The sequence below is a fragment of the Macaca fascicularis genome, chromosome 7, assembly GCF_037993035.2.
Source record: "Macaca fascicularis isolate 582-1 chromosome 7, T2T-MFA8v1.1".
Taxonomy (NCBI): Eukaryota; Metazoa; Chordata; class Mammalia; order Primates; family Cercopithecidae; genus Macaca; species Macaca fascicularis.
The window spans coordinates 5355102-5374039 of NC_088381.1; the positions used below are offsets into that span (position 1 = coordinate 5355102).

An 18938-nucleotide genomic window follows, 5' to 3' on the forward strand; every position below is an offset into this window, starting at 1 on the left:
CTATTCGGGAGGCTGAGGCAGAAGAATGGCGTGAACCCGGGAGGCGGATTTTGCAGTGAGCCAAGATCGCGCCACTGCACTCCAGCCTGGGCGATGGAGCAAGACTCCATATAAAAAAGAAAAAAAAGAGAATACTTTTTTAACAAATGATGGTGGAAAAATCGGATGTCCATATTCAAAAAGTGAACTTTCACACAGATCTCACATCTTACACAAAAAGTGACTCAAAGTGGATTATAGAACTAAATATAAAATGCAAACGGATAAAACTCTTAGAGGAAAACGGGAGAAATTTGCATGGCTTTGAGTTTGTTGATGAATTTTTAGATACTATAAAAAACACAACCCATAAAAAATTGATAAATTGGACTTTATTAAAATTGTTTTTTCCATCTGTGAAATTAACTCTTGAGGGAATGAAGAGACAAGCTTCAGCCTTGGAGTATATATTTGCACATCACGTATCTGATAAAGGACTTGCACCCAAATACACAAAGAACTCTTACAATTCAACAAATAAACACAAATAACCAAGTTCATAAGTAAGCAAAAGAATACCTTATAAAACATGTTCAAGAACCTGTGAACAGTGCACAGCGAGTCCTTGTTTTAGACTCTTTTCTTCATTGTATTATTCAGTATTTACACAGTTTGAAATATGAGTGTCTAGGAGCTGTCTTTTCTCACAAAAAAGAGGGAAGTGATCTAAAATCACGAAACTGAAGCCCGAGAGTAAGATTACACATTTTGCACACATGCATATCACTATTTTTCATTCTAAAATGAGTGTTTTTCTAGATCAGAGAAATTTTATTTAATTCCATTTTGTAGGACTCTATAGCAGAGCCTCTTCGATATGAACCTGTTTAATTTGTATAATGTCGATAATTATTTTCCATTCACAATAACAACAACAAAGACTTTTTATACTATATAGTCTTCAGCAACAAACTGCAGTCACTTGTCTCTAGCTCCAAGGTCTGTGAAGTAGAGTTTATCGGGCCATCTAGTGGCCACTACATCAAACAACAGCTTTTTGTATTTACTACTGTGAACAACTTTTACAGGCTTCACTACATTGATACTAAGTCTACAAAAGCTAAAACTAGGCCTCCCTGCAGACTGTCTATAACTGTCCTGAACATAACAGAATTCATGACCCATATGTTTTGTTAACGTAACCATTGTACTGTATCTTTGTGGTTCTGCGCGTTACACGGGGGCCCGGTGGAGCTGTGGCGTCTTAGCAGAGGGCATTAGCTGCGGAATTTTGCCCGCACACCCTGACTCAAACGACGGATGAATAAAATGTACATTTCCATACAGATATTTTGTTTTGCCAGTCCAGCTGAGTGTCCAACTGCCTGCACACCAAGAGAGGTTTGTCACTGCTGCTGGTCCGGAGCAGCTTGCACTTCAGGCATTTATTTAGTATACAATTAACAACAGAAGCTTTGAGTAAACACACTGGAGGATAATTAACATGGTTAAGAGAGTAGTTTTACGAGCTTAGGTACCATGGTTTAAAGTAAATACCATTAGGGGGCAATTTCTCTGGTTGACCTCCCCCCCATTCCCCCCACCCCCACCCCGCCAGGTACCCCGACCCCCCACGCTCCCCCCACCCCCCCCCCCGACAGAGGGCCATTTGGCTTAAAGATTAGTTAATGGAGGTACCGTAAACACACTTAACTGGGGAATCCCCTATTGTTCCTAGTATTTACCCTGTGACTTAATGCTCTAAAGTAAGAACCGGCTGCCTTTAGCCTGTTCAATTGCGACAAGTTATGTAATCTTTTGGCCTTTCAAAAGGTTTGTGATTATTTCCTATAACTTTTCCTAATATTCCCCTTTAATATTTTTGCCATCATCTTAAGTGAATCACAACATATCTTAATATAATTATTACATGAATGTATAGTCCGTATTATTTTTAGACCTGATTAATTGAATGTTTCAGTGGGATGTATCAATTTTTCCTCTTTCCATTATAATAATCTTGTTTAAGTCACTAACATGTCTTGCCTGGAAGATTATTATCTCCTAACTGGTCCCTTGTCATCCTCTCCGTATCCTTAAAATTCTTTCTCCAAAGAGTAACTCAATTAATCTTTTAAAAAAACATGTGTATCATAGTAAGATCATGGATTTTCTCTACTTAAAATGTTCCAATGAGGTTCCATCACAATTTTAATGAAATGTGAACTCTTCTTCACTGTCTATACAGTCCTATGGGATCTGGTCTCCACATTCCTCTTATAAACTTCATTTCCTACCACTCTCCCCTCCATTCACTAGAAACCAGGTATATTATTTTTTTGTCATTGTTGTGTGTTTGTTTCTTAAACACATTCTCCCAGACTTTGGGCTTTGGGTACGTTGTTTGTCTAACTGGAATAATTGGTTCCCACATACTCCCACATGAGTTGCTTCTTCTCTAAAACCATGGGTGGTTGCAGATCAAATACCATGCCCTCAAAAATGTATTCCTTCTTAGTTATTCAGAAATTAAACACCAGCTGCAATCAAAGAAACTCCCGAATCTCAGTGGCTTAGTTATACATTAATTAACCATGTACACTTCAGTATGGATAATGGGGAGTGAAGACTGAGAAGTTCTGTTCCATGAGCTATTCAAGGACTCACTTGGGCACCAATCCTTTTACGACTTGGCTGTCCTCCTGGTTCTCAGAATCCATGCCGTTCACCTGTCAGAGAAAGTAAAAGAGGGTGGAGGATTATGTCAGAGATTTTTATAAACTGTATTTGGGAGTGGAGTACTTTATTTCTACCTATATTAGCTGGAATTCAGTCGCGTGACCACAACTAACTGCAGCTATGGATGGTAAATGTAGGGCAGCTGTGTGCCCAAGGGAAAACAGGGTTTGATGCAATCACAGCATTTCCCTCTGCCACGTTAGCCCTTGTGTTTATCAAATATCCACTTTACCCTTCCTTTTAAATGTTGAACACACTCTCCCTAGAGGAGACAATCCAAAATTCACCTATGTATTGAATCCAGCTCAAAGTTCAGGATTTCAGAATTACACTCGGTCTTCTCCACCAAGTCCTGCTGTGGTTTGTCGAGGTCAGGGACCCAGGAACTAAAAAGATAAATTATGTTTCAAACAGCCAATAGGGGGGAGGCGAGAAATAACCATAGTGAAAATTCTCATTTGGAAAGGAAAAGGAGGCACTTTACCGTTATGGACTCATAGGAATTATGGAATCTTGCTGGTACTTGGTGATGTGTCTGTGAAGCAAGTGGGAATTAGTATTCCAGGGGAGCAAATATATGGCACAGAATTGTAGTTGCTACCTTTTCAGGTGAGATGGGATAGAAATGGAGTCCCTGAAATAAGAAGTATGTTTCTGTACATTTCAATGCTGAACCAAGAAAGGACACATGGCTTGATGATACATTGAAATATTTATCTGGGTTTTTCACATTTTTCCTCTCCCTCTCTCCCATGTGTACTCTGAGGATCAGCACACTTGTAGACAGGAGTCACCTACTTTGAAGGAGCAACCAGAACTCTGACTCCAAAGAGTAAAACTTGGTATCTGAAAAGACAATGAAAAGAAATATTCGGTTTCACACTTACAGAGTTAGTTTTAAAATGGCCCTAAGAGGTGAAGAGAACATGCTGATGGAAGAAAGAAAGGAATGGATAAAATTTGATCTTGAGACATGAGGATAAAGCTGAGGTTGATGATAGGATACAAATGGATGTTCTTTTACAACACAAACCTTTTTTTTTCTTTCTTTCTTTCTTTTTCTTTTTTTTTTTTTTTTTTTTTTTCGAGATAGAGTCTCGCTCAGTCGCCCAGGCTGGAGTGCAGTGGCGCAGTCTGGGCTCACTGCAAGCTCCGCCTCTCGGGTTCATGCCATTCTCCTGCCTCAGCCTCCCCCCGAGTATCTGGGAAGAGGTGCCTGCCACCACACCTGGTTAATTTTTTTGTATTTTTAGTAGAGACGGGGTTTCACCATGTTAGCCAGGGTCATCTCAATCTCCTGACCTCGTGATCCACCTGCCTTGGCCTCCCAAAGTGCTGGGATTACAGGCGTGAGCCTCTGCGCCCGGCCACACAAATCATTTTTATAGCAGGATCCTGACTCAGTGCTCAGGTCTGTTTCTCCTGGGACTTTCTCTTGGGAGAAGTCAGCCCATCAGTCATTGAGCATCTTGTGCTTATCTGTCCTTCCTTGTTTTGTATCCAGTGATTCTGGACACTTGTAGATAATTCTAGGACCAAGGGTGAGTTATTTGAATACAGTGGGAATTGGTAGCAGAATAAGCACCTAGTCACAGTCAGTTTAGAGTGACTCTTACAGAAAGTAGCCTCTGATTCAGCATGAAGAAAAATCTATAAAGCAAATGAAAACAAAAAAAGGGGCAGAGGTTGCTATTCTTTCAGATAAAACAGTCTTTAAACCAACAATGATCACGAAACACAAAGAAGAGCATTACATAATAATAAAGAGTTCAATTCAATGAGAAGATTTAACTGTCTTAAATATATATGCAACCAACACTGGAGCACCCAATTAAAAAAAAACATTTTGTTAGAGACCTAAAAGACAATTCGATATCCACACAATAACAGTGGGAGACGTCAACGCCCCACTGACAGTATTAGATAGATTATAGAAGCAGAAAATTCACAAAGTTATTCAGGACCTAAAACTCGACACTTGGCCAAACAGACCTAACAGAACAACAATAGAATATACATTTTTCTCGGTTGCCCATGGCATATACTGTATAATCAATCACACACTAAGCCACAAAGCAATTCTCAACAAATTCAAAATAAATGAAATCATCCCAACTACATGGTCAGACACAGTGCGGTAAAAATAGAAATCAATACCAAGAAGATCTCTCAAAACCACACAATTACATGGAAATTAAACAATCTACTCCTGAATTTGGGTAAACAATAAAATTAAGGCAAAAATCAAGACATTTTTTGAGACTAACGAAAACACAGATACAACATACCAGAATCTCTGGGACACAGCTAAACAGTATTAAGAGGAAAGTTTACAGTGCTAAATGACTACATGTAAAAGTTAGAAATATCTCAAATTAACAAACTAAATCACACCTAAGGGAACAGAAAAGCAAGGGCAAACTGACAACAAAGGTAACAGAGGAAAATAAATAACCCAAATCAGAACTGACCTGAATGAAACGTAGATGAGAAAAACCATATAAAATATCAAAGATACCAAAAGCTTGTTCGTTAAAACAATAAATAAGATTGGTATACTGCTAGCTAGACAAAGAAAGTAAAAAGATTCAAATAAACACAATCAGAAATGACAAAGGGGACATTACTACTAATCCCAAAGAAATACAAAAAAATCCTCAAAGACTATTATGAACACCTCTATGTACACAAACTAGAAAACCTAGAGGAAATGATTAAATTCCTGGAATTGAGTCTGAAAGAAATTGAAAACTTGAACATACCAATAATAAGTTTCAAAATTGAATCAGTAATTTAAAAAAACACCAACCCAAAAAGTCCTGGACCAGAGAGATTCACAGCTGAATTCTATCAGACATATAAAGAAATTCAGTAGTACCAATACTACTGAAACTATTCCAAAAAATAGAGGAGGAGGGACTCCTCCCTAATTCATTCTGTGATGCCAGCATTATTTTGATACCAAAATCTAGTAGAGACACAATGAAAAAAGAAAACTTCAGGCCAATATCCCTGATAAACATGAATGTAAAAATCCTCAACAAAATATAAGCAAAATATGAATCCAGCAGCACATCAAAAAGCTAATCCACCACATTCAAGTAGGCTTTATTCCTGGGACGCAAAGTTGGTTCAACAGATGCAAATTTTTAAAAATGTGATTAATCACATAACCAACTAGAAACAAAAAAAACATGATTATTTCAACAGATGCAGAAAAGACTCTCAGTAAAATTCAACATCCCTTTATGTTAAAAGCCCTCAATAAATAAGTATCGAAGGAACATACCTCAAAATAATAAGAGCCATCTGTAACAAACCCACAGTCAACATCATACTGAATGGGCGAAAGCTGGAAGCATTCCCCTTGAGAACTGTAACAAAACAAGGATGCCCACTCTCACCATTTCTATTCAACATAGTACTGGAAGTCCCAGCCAGAGCTATTAGGAAAGAGAAAGCAATAAAAGGCTCCAATAGGAAGAGAAGTCAAACTATCTTCTCTTCACAGACTGTATGATTCTATACCTAAGGAAACTCCATGTTTTCTGTCCAAAACTTCCTAGGTCTCATAAACAACTTAAAGTTTTAGGATACAAAATCAATGTACAAAAATCAGTAGTATTTTTATACATCAATAACATCCAAGCTGAGAGTCAAATCAACATACAAAAAAACATAATATATGTAGAAATCCAGCTAACCAGGGAGGTGAAGGACCTTTACAACTTGAATTACAAAACACTGCTGAAAGAAATCAGAGACAACACAAATGGAAAAACATTTCACGCTCATGGTAGGAAGAATCATTATTGTTAAAATGGCCATACTACCCAAAGCAATTTATAGATTCAATGCTTTTCCTATCAAACTACCAAGGACATTTTTCACAGAATTAGAAAAAAAAACTATTCCAAAATTCATATGGAACAGAAAAGAGCCCAAATAGCCAAGGCAATCCCAAGCAAAAAGAACAAAGCCAGAGGCATCACTCTACCCAACTTCAAACTATACTACAAGGCTACAGTAACCAAAACAGCATGGTACTGACACAAAAACAAATACAAAGACCAACAGAACAGGTTAGGGAATCCAGAAATAAAGCCACATATTTATTTTTACAAATGTGAGAAAATATTTACAAAATATGCATCCAATAAAGGCCCAATATCCAGAGTCTATAAGGAACTTAAACAAATCAACAAGTTAAAAAACAAGCAATCTCATTAAAAAATGGTCAGAGAACGTGAACAGACATTTCTCAAAATAAGACATTCATGTGGCCAGCAAGGATATGAAAAAAATGCTCAACATCACTAATCATCAAAGAAATACAAATTAAAACATCAATGACATACTATCTTATACCAGCCAGAATGGCTATTATTAAAAAGTAAAAATTAATAATAATAATAACACATGGTGATGTTGCAGAGAAAAGGCAATGCTGTTGAGAATATAAATTAGTTCAGCCATTGTGGAAAGCAGTTTGAAGATTTCTCAAAAAACTTCGAACAGAGCTACCATTGGATCCAGCAATCCCATTACTGAGTATATACCCAAAAGAATGTAGTTTATTTTACCATAAAGGCATATGCATGTGTATGTTCATCATAACACTATTCACAATACAAAAACATGGAATCAACCTAGATGCCCATCAACTGTTGACTGGATAAAGAAAATATGGTACATATACACTGTGGAATACTATGCAGCCATAAAAAAGAGCAACATAATGCCCTTTGCATGGAGGGTGCTGGAGGTCATTATCCTAAGCAAACTAACACATGAACAGAAAATGAAATCGCTGATGCTCTCACTTACAAATGGTAGCTAAATATTTAGTACATAAGGACACTAAAAAGGGAACAATAGACATCAGGACCCACTTAAAAGTGGAGGGTGAGAGGAGAATGAGAACTGAAAAACTACTTATCAGTTACTATGCTCATTAATTGGGTGTCAAAGTAATCTGTACACCAAACCCCTGTTACACATAATTCACCCATTCAACAAATCTGCACAAACCCTTGAACCTAAAATAAAAGTTGGAAAGAGAAAAAAAAGGACCCTCTGATTCAGGAAAGGGGTGCATACATGGTCCATGCTATATAGGACATGCCATAACTGTTGGAGTTCTCTGATAAGTAGTTGTCTTTCCTACTAGGCTATAAAGCTCTATGATGGCAAAAGTAGTGTCTCCTTTCCACATTATTTATGCCTCAGCTCTTAGTGCAGTGCGTGACTTATAGTAAGTTCTCAGTAAAATGTGTTGAATAAATGAATAACTTTTCAGTAGCCATTTATTGTTCAACTCAATGAGAGTCAGGCATCAAAGCCTGTACATTTTCTATGTTTGTACCAGGTCAGAGACAAATGTTTATAAAACGTAGATGAAGTCCCTAGAAACTTCTTCAGAAACAATGAGTTGTGTTAAAGTTTTTATGCGCCAGATCTTCCAATTGACCACAAAGATGCCACTGTGTCTAACAATGAACCCAATGTCACCATCTAGAATAGACCATTTGGTGGTTAGAGGGTGGTGGGTATCGATTCTGGGGAACCAAAGCCTAAAGTTTATGCCTCAACTGAGCTTTGAGGGAGCAAATTACATGGTATAGACTTACGTATTATGCCTTAATCCTTTGTATCGGCAGCAATCCTTAGATAAGCGAGATGGCTGTTAAGTGAAAAGTCACCTAAGACATGGATAGCATAAGGTATATGGTGAGCAAAACGACTTGATCTATGTATTTTGGAGTTCCCAGACTAGTAGGGGTGGGAGGGAAGATAGAGTAAGTAATAGGTAGGTAGACAATATAATGCAATCATAATATGACATAAGTTTAATGATAGTGAAAGTACAATGGATTATAGAATCACAAATCAGCGATAGTTAATCAATTTAAGAAGGTTAGGAAATGTTATCTGTCAGAAATGTCACTGAAATCGAAACTTGGCCAAATGAATGTTACAATAATGGAGATGAGATGTTCCAAACAGAAGCAAAGCATGGATGTAGGCCCAGAGAAGAGAGAGATCATAGTGCATGGGGTGGGAGGAAATGGGGTAGAGTAGAAGGCAGGGAAGGATCAAGAATGATAGGAATGATGTATTCTGGTGAAAGTATGGTGCATTTAAAGAACTGAGAGAAGATCATTGTTGCTAAAGCTTCACGTGTGCTTGCATTCGTGTGTGTGCATACATGTACGTGTTCATGAGAAGGGGTTGGAAATAGAGAATAGTACATCTGGAAACACGAAGAAATAATACAATGGAAGAGAACATGCATTATAGTAATAGGTTTGGCCTTTATTCATTCTAATAGCAACAGGAGGTCTCTGAATGTTTTAATCAAATTTACTTTTTGGAAGAGATAAAATAACAACCTTCTCTTCATTCTCCTAAATCCTTCCATCTTTTAGTGCTCTGGTTAAAAACTGTAGGGCGTAAGTGTAACTGATTTGGAAAAATCACCAACCAGTGTCAGTGTCATCTGGGGGGTTTGAAAGTAACCAAGGGCTTGCATGCATAGCATCGTAAGACCATTTGCACTAGGCTGGGTTGCCTTTGATGCCTTTGTATGGGTTCAGATTCTTAGAGAGAAAACCATCTATCGTTCATAAAGGAGACCCCTTCCTTCACTATCCTTAGGGTGAAAATGCATTCCTCCCCTTCCCTTCCAGAGCTAGCAGACAATTAGGAAAACAAATTAACCATTCTTTCCATCAACTGCTAAATCAGCTTAAACTGAGCTGAAGCAAAAGTGACTAAGAAGCCGTGGTCATAAGAGGTGGTATAAAAGCCGCTTGGTGCCCAGGATCCCATTATACAACAAGGGGAAGTGGGGGCAGACAAGGAGAGGGCAGGCACCCTGGATACAGCATTTCAAGGGAGATGACTGTGGCAAGGGACAGAGAAAATGCAAGTTACGAGATGATGAAATCTTCCCATGAGACTGCCTCTCAGATATGGGACATGGGCGTGTGCTAATGAGATCGAAACGCACAACCCATAGTTTCTGTCCCAAATTCCAAATTTTACATCTCTCTGTGGTAACTGGCAGAACTCTACAGAAAATCAAAGCGGAAATATTCTTTGTGGTTTATTAGCTATTTGGTTTGTAGAGGGAAGGTGAGACATTATCAGTACCTGTAATGGGAAAGGTGAGCTCCATTCCATGGCTGTTGCATGGCGGGAGGCTACATCCAAACCATGTCCTTCTGGGCAGTGAGAAGGCAGGCACCCTGGATACAGCATTTCAGTGGAGATGACTGTGGCAAGGGACACTGGTTAATTTTCCACCTGGATAACTGTACGGTTACTCCAAAACTTTCTAATCCTACATACTCAGGACAGAGAGTCCTTCTCTTTAGGTTACAAAAATCATCCTGACTTAGGTAAAGTGAATGAATTGGCATGGGGATAATTAAGATGGCAAGGGAGCCAGACACAAGCTGTTGCAACAATCCAGCAGAGAGCAGAAACCAACTAAATGAAGACAGTGGCAGTGGGTTGGAGAAAAAAGACAGAATTGGAGAATTCAAGAAGTCAGAACTTGCTAATTACCTTGCACTCCAGGTCAAGGGGGACATAGGAAGATGATGATAGAGCCAAGTTTTCTGGCTTGAGGAACCGGATGAGAGATGGATGTTTTTAGGCGGAAAAGTGAAGACAGAAGGGGAGATCTTGAGATGGCACAGAAGTGATAAATTCCATTTGTGATAGTGACATTTGCATTGCATGTCCAGGAAATAATGTCACACAGGTAGATGTGGTTGTCCTTTGCTGTTGTTATTTGTTTGTTTATTGCTTCATTCTGGACAGTATTTTTGGATGTTCCAGAAAGCATTCATACATATGGTTGTGTTTAGCTCCAAATATGAGTGGACAGAAAAATGTGGGAGTCAGCACAGACGGTGGATGAAACCCTGAATGGGACTGAGACGCTGAAGGCTGAGTAGACAGACGAGAAAGGAGCCAGGCATGAGGACTCTGGAAAGCATCCCAGTTCAGGCAGGCAGTGGAAGAAAGACCTACAACAGAGAAAATTCAAAAACAAGATTCAAAAGAACCACAGAGGCACTGGGAAAACATGAGGGTAAGGAATCCAGGCAAAGAGACGATCAAGTACTGCACACAGATTTAGATGGTGACAGAAAATCATGAATCGCGTTTAGCAGAAATAAGGTACTAAGAAGAGGAATTTGATAAGAGTGGTGTAAGAAAAAGAAAAAATGAAGAAATGGAAGCGAGGGTCTAGAAATTAATTCTGAATAGAGGACTGGTAGAGGATAATCGTGGGAAATAGATGGAAGACAAGCAGAAGTGGGTGCGTGTGTATGAGAAAGAATTGTATGTGTTTGTGTTTGTGTGTGTGTAAAACTGTCTGGTTAAAAACTCTAGGGTCTAAGTGTAATTGATTTGGAAAAGTCACCAGTCAGTGTCAGTGTCATTTGGGGGCCTTGAAAGTAACCAAAGGCTTGCATGCATAGCATCGTAAGACCATTTGCACTAGCGAAATTGTGTTCGCTTGCGTGCAAGTGCGTTCACACATGTTTATGTGTGTAAGTTTAAATGTGTGTGTTTGTGTGCATGTGTCAATGTGTGTGTTTGTGTTTTTATGTGAGTGTGTATTTAAGTGTGTGTGACTAGTGACTGTGTATCTGTGTGTACACGTGTGTGTATAGCTGTGTGTGTGTATGTACACGTTAATGCGTTTGTATGCAAAACTGTGTGCACTTGTGTTAGTTCGTGTGTGTTTGAGTGTTTTGTGTTTGTGAGTTGTGGCTTATGTGTTTGTGTGACAGGGTGACTTTTGGTGTGTCTCTGTGTTTGAAAGGGTGTTTTTCTTTTCTTTCTTTTTTTTTTTTTTTTTGAGACAGTCTCACTCTGTTGCCCAGGCTGGAGTGCAGTGGCGCGATCTCAGCTCACTGCAAGCTCCGCCTCCCAGGTTCATGCCATTCTCCTGCCTCAGCCTCCCGAGTAGCTGGGACTACAGGTGCCCCCCACCACGCCCGGCTAATTTTTTGTATTTTTAGTAGAGACGGGGTTTCACCGTGTTAGCTAGGATGGTCTCGATCTCCTGACCTCGTGATCTGCCTGCCTCGGCCTCCCAAAGTGCTGGGATTACAGGCGTGAGCCACCACACCCGGCTGAAAGGGTGTTTTTTGTATGCACAGTGAATGTATTTTGTGTGTGTGCATATGTATACGTGTGTGAGTATGTGAAAGTATGTAACTGTGTGTGACTATGCATTTGTGTATGTATTCATGTTAATGTGTGTTGTGTGTGAAAATGTGAGCACTTTGTGGTTCTGTTTGTGTGTGTCTATGTTTCTGTGTGTGTGTTCGTGTTTTGTATAATGTGGGTGGCTGTGTGTGAATTTTTGTGTGTGTGTGAAAGAGCGTTTTGTGTGAGAGTGTACACGTGTGCCAATGTGTATTTGTATGTTTATGTGATTAAATGTGAGTGTGTAACTGTGTGTGACTATATGTGTGTGAGTGCACATGTGTTAATGTGTGTATTTCTGGGTAAAAGTGTGCACTTGTTTGTGTGTTAGTTTGTGCTTGTGTGTGAATGTGTGTTAGCATGTTGGTGTATGTGACTGGGTGACTGTGTGAAAGGGTGTTTTGTGCATGTACACTGCATGGAATGGTGTGTTTGTGTGTGAATGTTTTTGGGTGTGGTGCGCTTTTGTGTTTGTGTGGGCGTATGTATGTGTTTGACTGTATGAGTGTTGGTGTGTGTGACTGTGTATCTGTGCATGTGAAAGAGTTTTCCTGCATCTGTGTGTTTGTTTGTGAATGCGTATGTGGTGCCTTTTTGTATTTGTGTTTATGTGTGTTTTGTGTGTGTGTTTGTGTGTGAAAGTGTTTCTGTGTCAGTGTGTACACACATGTGAGTGCGTGTTTGTGTGGGTGTGTGTTTTTGTGTGTGTGTCTGTGTGTGCTCACACAGGCACTTGGAGTAAATGTAGAGGTCACGTGCTTGAATCTTGCTCTACCACTCATCAGTGACATTGCAGCAATGGGGACTTAAACTTTTTTTCACTTTATTTTTTTTTTAATTTTAGGTCCAAGGTTATTAATATATGTGCAGGTTTGTTATATAGATAAGCTTGTGTCACAAGGGTTTGTTGTACAGATTATTTCATAGTCCAGCTACTAAGCCTAGTAAAAGTTACTTTTTCTGATCCCCTCCATCCTCTCACCTTCCCTACTCAAGTAGGCCCCAGTGTCTGCTGTTCCCCTCTTTCTGTCCATGTGTCATCAACATTTAGCTCTCACTTGTGAGAACATATGGTACCTGGATTTCTGTTTCTGCGTTAATTCACAAAGGATGATGGTCTCCAACTCCATCCATATTCCTGCAATGGTCATGATCTTGTTCTTTTTTATAGCTGTGTAGTATTCCATGGTATATATGTACCACGTTTTCTCTATTGGGGACTTAAATTTATTTACAATTATGTCATAAATTAAATTAATCTGATGACAGTTACCTCACTATGATGATTTTAAGAGTTACAGCCTAGAGTTTCTAAAATTCTACTGCATTTTGTGTTCTTTCAGATCTGCTAAAATTAAGAACTTTCTACCATTTCAAGGTAAGATCCTTGTTAAGATTCTTTGAAATAGCTGAGAACTATTTCAGGAAAGCAAGGGTTAGGGGCCATACAAGAGGGCTTTATTCTCCTTGATTCTCTTCAAAATGCAGTCCTACACGACTCATTCATTCAAGTACTCATTTATTAAGTAAATTTTTGTATATTTTTGCTGTGTTCTGGGAACTACTCCAGGAACTTTTGATATATAAAATGATCAAAATATAAAACGTAGTGCCCGCATGGAGCTTACATTCTACTAGAAAAGCCAAAAAATCAGCAATATAGATAAACATACAAATTATATACTATTTTAGAAAGTAATAATGCACTATAGAAAAAGAAAAAGCTAGATCAAGGCAAAGTAGATGAAGCTTTCAGGAAGAGCTGCAATTTTATGTGGAACGGCCAGGGAAGGCTCGAATGAGATCAAATCATTTCAACAACGACCCCAAGACGGTGAGGTCATTAACAATATGCGCTGTGCAGAGGGAAAGCCAGTGTACATGCCCGAAGGCTGAAGAATGTCCGGTGTTCAAAGAACAACAGAAGGCCAGCGCGACTGAAGTGCTTTCCTTTCTTTTTTTTTTTTTTTTTTTTTTTTTTTGTGAGACGGAGTGTCGCTCTGTCGCCCAGGCTGGAGTGCAGTGGCGCGATCTCAGCTCACTGCAAGCTCTGCCTCCCGGGTTCGCGCCATTCTCCTGCCTCAGTCTCGCGAGTAGCTGGGACTACAGGCGCCGCCACCGCGCACAGCTAATTGTTTGTATTTTTAGTACAGACGGGATTTCACCCAGTTAGCCAGGATGGTCTCGATCCCCTGACATCGTGATCCACCTGCCTCGGCCTCCCAAAGTGCTGGGATTACAGGCGTGAGCCACCACGACCGGCTAATTTTTTGTATTTTTAGTAGAGACAGGGTTTTACCGTGTTAGCCAGGATGGTCTCGATTCCTTGACCTTGCGATCCACCTGCCTCGGCCTCCCAAAGTGCTGGGATTACAGGCGTGAACCACCGCACCCGGCCATGACTTGGGTTTTGAAATAATCGCTATGCTTGCCCCACTGGTGATAGACTGTAAGAGCACAATGGTGGAAGTAGGGAAATTTCTTTAAAAACTACTGCAATGATCTAGGCTAGAAATGATGGTGGCTTTTTACCAGAGTGACGGGAATGAAGGTTTTGAGAAAGTGGCTATATATATTATATGTGTGTGTTTAGATATATATGTATACATAATGTAGAGCCTACAAAATTTCCCGCCAGGCTCCATAGATTATGCACACAAAAATAAATCACCTCACGACAAATGCAAGGGTCTGAGCAATTGGGAAGGCTGGATTTACCACCAATTAAATGGGAAAGTTATTGCTGATGGAACCGTTTTTGAGGGACTCATGGGGCACCAAATGTTCTTCTTGGGACTTTTAAAAGCATCAGACATCCGTTAGACATGTGAATAGAGATGCTGAATGGACAGTTGGGCATATAAGTGAAACAGAGGAGGAAGGTTTGTACTACAGATATAAATGTTGGTGTCATCGACATATAGATGCTATTTAAAACTATATAACTCGATGAGGTCATCAGGGGAGTGAGTGTCGGCAGAGCAGAGCAACAGGGATGAAACCCTGGATGCACTTTTCATTAGGAAGTTAACTTATAGAGGAGATATCTAGAAAAAAGGAGGAAGGAGGAACCAGGTAAGAGAAGCACTAAGGGGATGAGGGGTTTCTGGAAGCCAAAGGAAGAGGTATGTCATTGAAGAGGACACCATCAGATGTGTCACATACTGTGGGTAGTAGAGCAAGATGAAGACTGAGAATGGACCATTGGATTCAGCAACATGGAGGTCATCCATGAATTTTGTAAGGGAAGCTCCAACAGAGGTGAGTGGTGAAAGCCAGAGTGGAGTGACTTTAAGAGAGAACAGAGGCTGGGCACGGTGGCTCACGCCTGTAATCCCAGTACTTTGCGAGGTCGAGGTGGGTGGATCACGTGGTCAGGAGATCGAGACTATCCTGGCTAACACGGTGAAACCCTGTCTCTACTAAAAATATAAAAAAAAAAAAAAAAAAAAAAAAAATAGCCTGACATATTGGCGGGCACCTTTAGTCCCAGGTACTCGGGAGGCTGAGGCAGGAGAATGGCGTGAACCCGGGAGGCGGAGCTTGCAGTGAGCCGAGATCGCACCATTGCACTCCAGCCTGGGCGGCAGAGCGAGACTCTGTCTCAAAAAAAAAAAAAAAAAAAAAAAAAAAAAGAGAGCGAGAACAGAAAGCTGAATTGGAGATAGTGAGTATACACAAAGTTTTGGAGAGTTTCACTTTAAAGAGAATCAAAGATATGGGGCAATGACTGATACAGAACTATGGGTAAGGAGGTTTTCCTGTTGAGATAAAAAATACCAGCACAAGCACTACTTACAATACCAAAGCATTGGAACCAACCTAAATGCCTGTCAGTGATAGATTGGATAAAGAAAATGTGGCACATATACACTATGGAATACTATGCAGCCATAACAAAGAATGAGTTCACCAGGCGCGGTGGCTTATGCCTGTAATCTCAGCACTTTGAGAGGCTGAGGTGGGTGGATCACGAGGTCAGGAGTTCGAGACCAGCCTGGTCAGTATGGTGAAACCCCGTCTTTACTAAAAATACAAAAATTAGCCGAGTGTCGTGGTGGGTGCCTGTAGTCCCAGCTACTCAGGAGGCTGGGGCAAAAGAATCACTTGAAGCCATGAGGAGGACGTTGCAGTGAGCAGAGATCATGCCACTATATGCCAGCCTGGGCGGCAGAGCAAGACTGTCTCAAAAAAAAAGAAAAGAAAAGAAAAGTAAAGTATAAGTTTATGTCCTTTGCAGGGACATGGATGAAGCTGGAAACCATCATTCTCAGCAGATTAACACAGGAACAGAAAACCAAACACTGCATGTTCTCACTCATAAGCGGGAGTTGAACAATGAGAACACATGGACACAGGGAGCGGAACATCACACACCAGGGCCTGTTGCGGAGTGGAGGACAAGGGGAGGGAGAGCATTAGGACAAATACCTAATGCATGCAGGGCTTAAAACCTAGATGACGGGTTGACAGGTGCAGCAAACCACCACGGCACATGTATACCTACGTAACAAACCTGCACGCTCTGCGCATGTATCCCGGAACCTAAAGTAAAGTTAAGAAAAAAAGAAATTCCAGCAGAGTTTTATGTTCATGAGAATATTTTAATTGTGATACATTAATAATATATAGAAAGAGGGGAGAATTACTGAAGGATACCACTGGATACGCGAGAAGGGTTGGGAATGAATAGACCAGTGCAGGAAATGGCATTAAATAAAAATTTTTACAGTGTATCTGTGTCCTCAACCTGTGGTGTGGGTATCACTGCAGTCTGTGAACCCTTCCCTCTAATCAATCTGCTGATATTTAGGTGTAAGTAATGCTTTATAAAGTTCCTGAAAGTTATTTATTTTGCTCTATGGGATCTCCTTTAGTTCTTGTCTTAGTCCATTCAGGTTGCTATAACAGAATACTATAGACTGGGTGGTTTATAAGCAACAGACATTTAGTTCTCATAGATTCGTATTCTGGGAAATCCAAGGTCAAGGTGCTGACAGACTTGGTGTCTGTCGAGGACCTGCTTCCTGGTTCACCGATGGCTGTTTTTACGCCGTGTCCTCACATGGAGGAAAGGGTGAAAGAGCTCTCCAAGGTTCCTTTTATAAGGGCACTAATCCCATTCATGAGGCTTCACCCTCATGACCTAATCACCAGCAAAAAGCCCCCCACCTTCTAGTACCATCACCTTGGGGTTAGGTTTCAACAAATCAATTTTGGGAAAACACAAAGATTCTGACCATACCAGTTCTCTTGTTTGGCCTATTTGTGTGTGTGCATATATTTACTTCCAGCCTCCATCTGTTTCCTGTGAAGTTTCCATTCCATTATGAGATGTCGTTATAATAAACGTCCTCGCTCGTCACTGTGGTGGCATCATTTCCACCATGATCACCTTTCACCCTCTCTCTGTGCACCAGCTCTCTCTCCTTACGGTGGTTCCCCCAAAACACCATGTGTCCTTCAGTCACAGACACTTTTCACATGCTGCTCTTATCCTGGCTAATACCTTCATAGCCTTGAGATCTGAAGTGATCTGCTCAGGGAAGCTTTCCTCATCTGTCTGGTGAAAATAAGTCACCCTGTGTTGACTATTTATTGTTCTTGTTGTTGTAAAGATTTATTTTTATTGTTTAACTGTAAATTGATAAATTATAGTTATATATTTATGGAATACAAAGCAATGCCATGATGCTTAAATACAATGTGAAATCGAACTTAATAACATGTATATCAGCCCACATACCCATTTTTTTTTGTGGGGAGAGCATTTGAAATTTACTCTCAATGATTTTGAAATGTACAATACATTTTCATTTGCTGTATTCACCATGCTGTGCAATACATTCCAAAGAAAATAAAATTTACTTGTCTTGTCTAAATGAGGTTTGATACCCTTTGACCATTATCTCCCCACTAACTCTATCCCTCCATCCTCTGGTTACCACCATTCTTCTCTCTACTTCTTTGAGTTGGATTGTTTTATATTCCACATATGAGTGAGGTCACACAGTATTTGTCTTTCTTCTTGGCTTACTTCATCTAGTATAACTTTCTCCAATTCCAACTATGTTGTCACAAATGACAGAACTTCTTTCTTAAGGTTTAATAGTGTTCTATTGGGTATATATACCACGTTTTATTTTTTCCCACATTTTCTTTCTTCATTCATCTGGTGATGGCCCCTTAGGTTGATTTCATAACTTGGCTTTGGGAAATAGTGCTGCAACAAACATGGAAGTGCACATACCTCTTTTTTTTTTTTTCTTTCTTGAGACGGAGTCTCGCTCTGTCGCCCAGACTGGAGTGTAGTGGTGCGATCTCGGCTCACTGCAAGCTCCGCCTCCCAGGTTCACACCATTCTCCTGTCTCAGCCTCTGGAGTAGCTGGGACTGCAGGCACCCGCCAACACGCCTGGCTAATTTTTTATATTTTTAGTAGAGACGGGGTTTCACCGTGTTAGCCAGAATGGTCTTGATCTCCTGACCTCCTGATCCACCTGTCTCGGCCTCCCAAAGTGCTGGGTTTACAGGCATGAGCCACCTCGCCCGGCCACATACCTCTTTAACACACTGATTTTAAATTTTGGGGGTAAATATCCAGAAGTGAGATTGCTGGATCCTATGATAATTCTATTTTTAGTTTGTTGAGGACCTCCATACATTTTTCCATAATGGCTGCACTAACTTGCATTCCCACCAGTAGTGCACACAGGTTCCCTTTCCTCAACACCCTCCCCAACACGAATTGTTCATGTTTTTGACAATAACCATTTTAACAGGTGTGAGGTGATACTTCGTTGGAGATTGTATTTGCATTTCTCTGATGATTAGTGATGTCAAACACTTTTTCATATATCTGTTGACCATTTTTATGTCTTCTCTTGAGAAATGTCTATTTAAGTAATTTCTCTATGTTTAATAGGGTTATTTGTTTGTTTGTTTCTCTGCAGAGTTGAGTTCCTTATATATTTTGGATATTAACCC

The 18938-nt window shown here is 40.1% G+C and overlaps 1 protein-coding gene across 5 annotated transcripts in view; it reads right to left on the bottom strand.

The window, feature by feature from the left end:
* Positions 1-351: 351 nt before the first annotated feature.
* Positions 352-18938, bottom strand: part of MKRN3 (makorin ring finger protein 3) — a 65767-nt gene continuing 47180 nt past the window's right edge. For 2 of the 5 annotated variants that reach the window (XR_012414708.1, XM_065547648.2), the window contains exons 2-3: positions 2647-2708; positions 352-1364 (exon numbers count right to left, since the gene is read on the bottom strand). Coding sequence is in view for 3 of the 5 variants with exons in the window: in XM_065547648.2 (XP_065403720.1) it covers positions 1289-1364; positions 2647-2708 (138 nt within the window). In the remaining 2 variants the exon portion in view is untranslated. Of the gene's footprint in view, positions 2709-3005; positions 3105-18938 lie in introns of all 5 variants that reach the window. The other 3 variants (XR_012414707.1, XM_073995363.1, XM_073995364.1) reach the window with 3 other exon arrangements.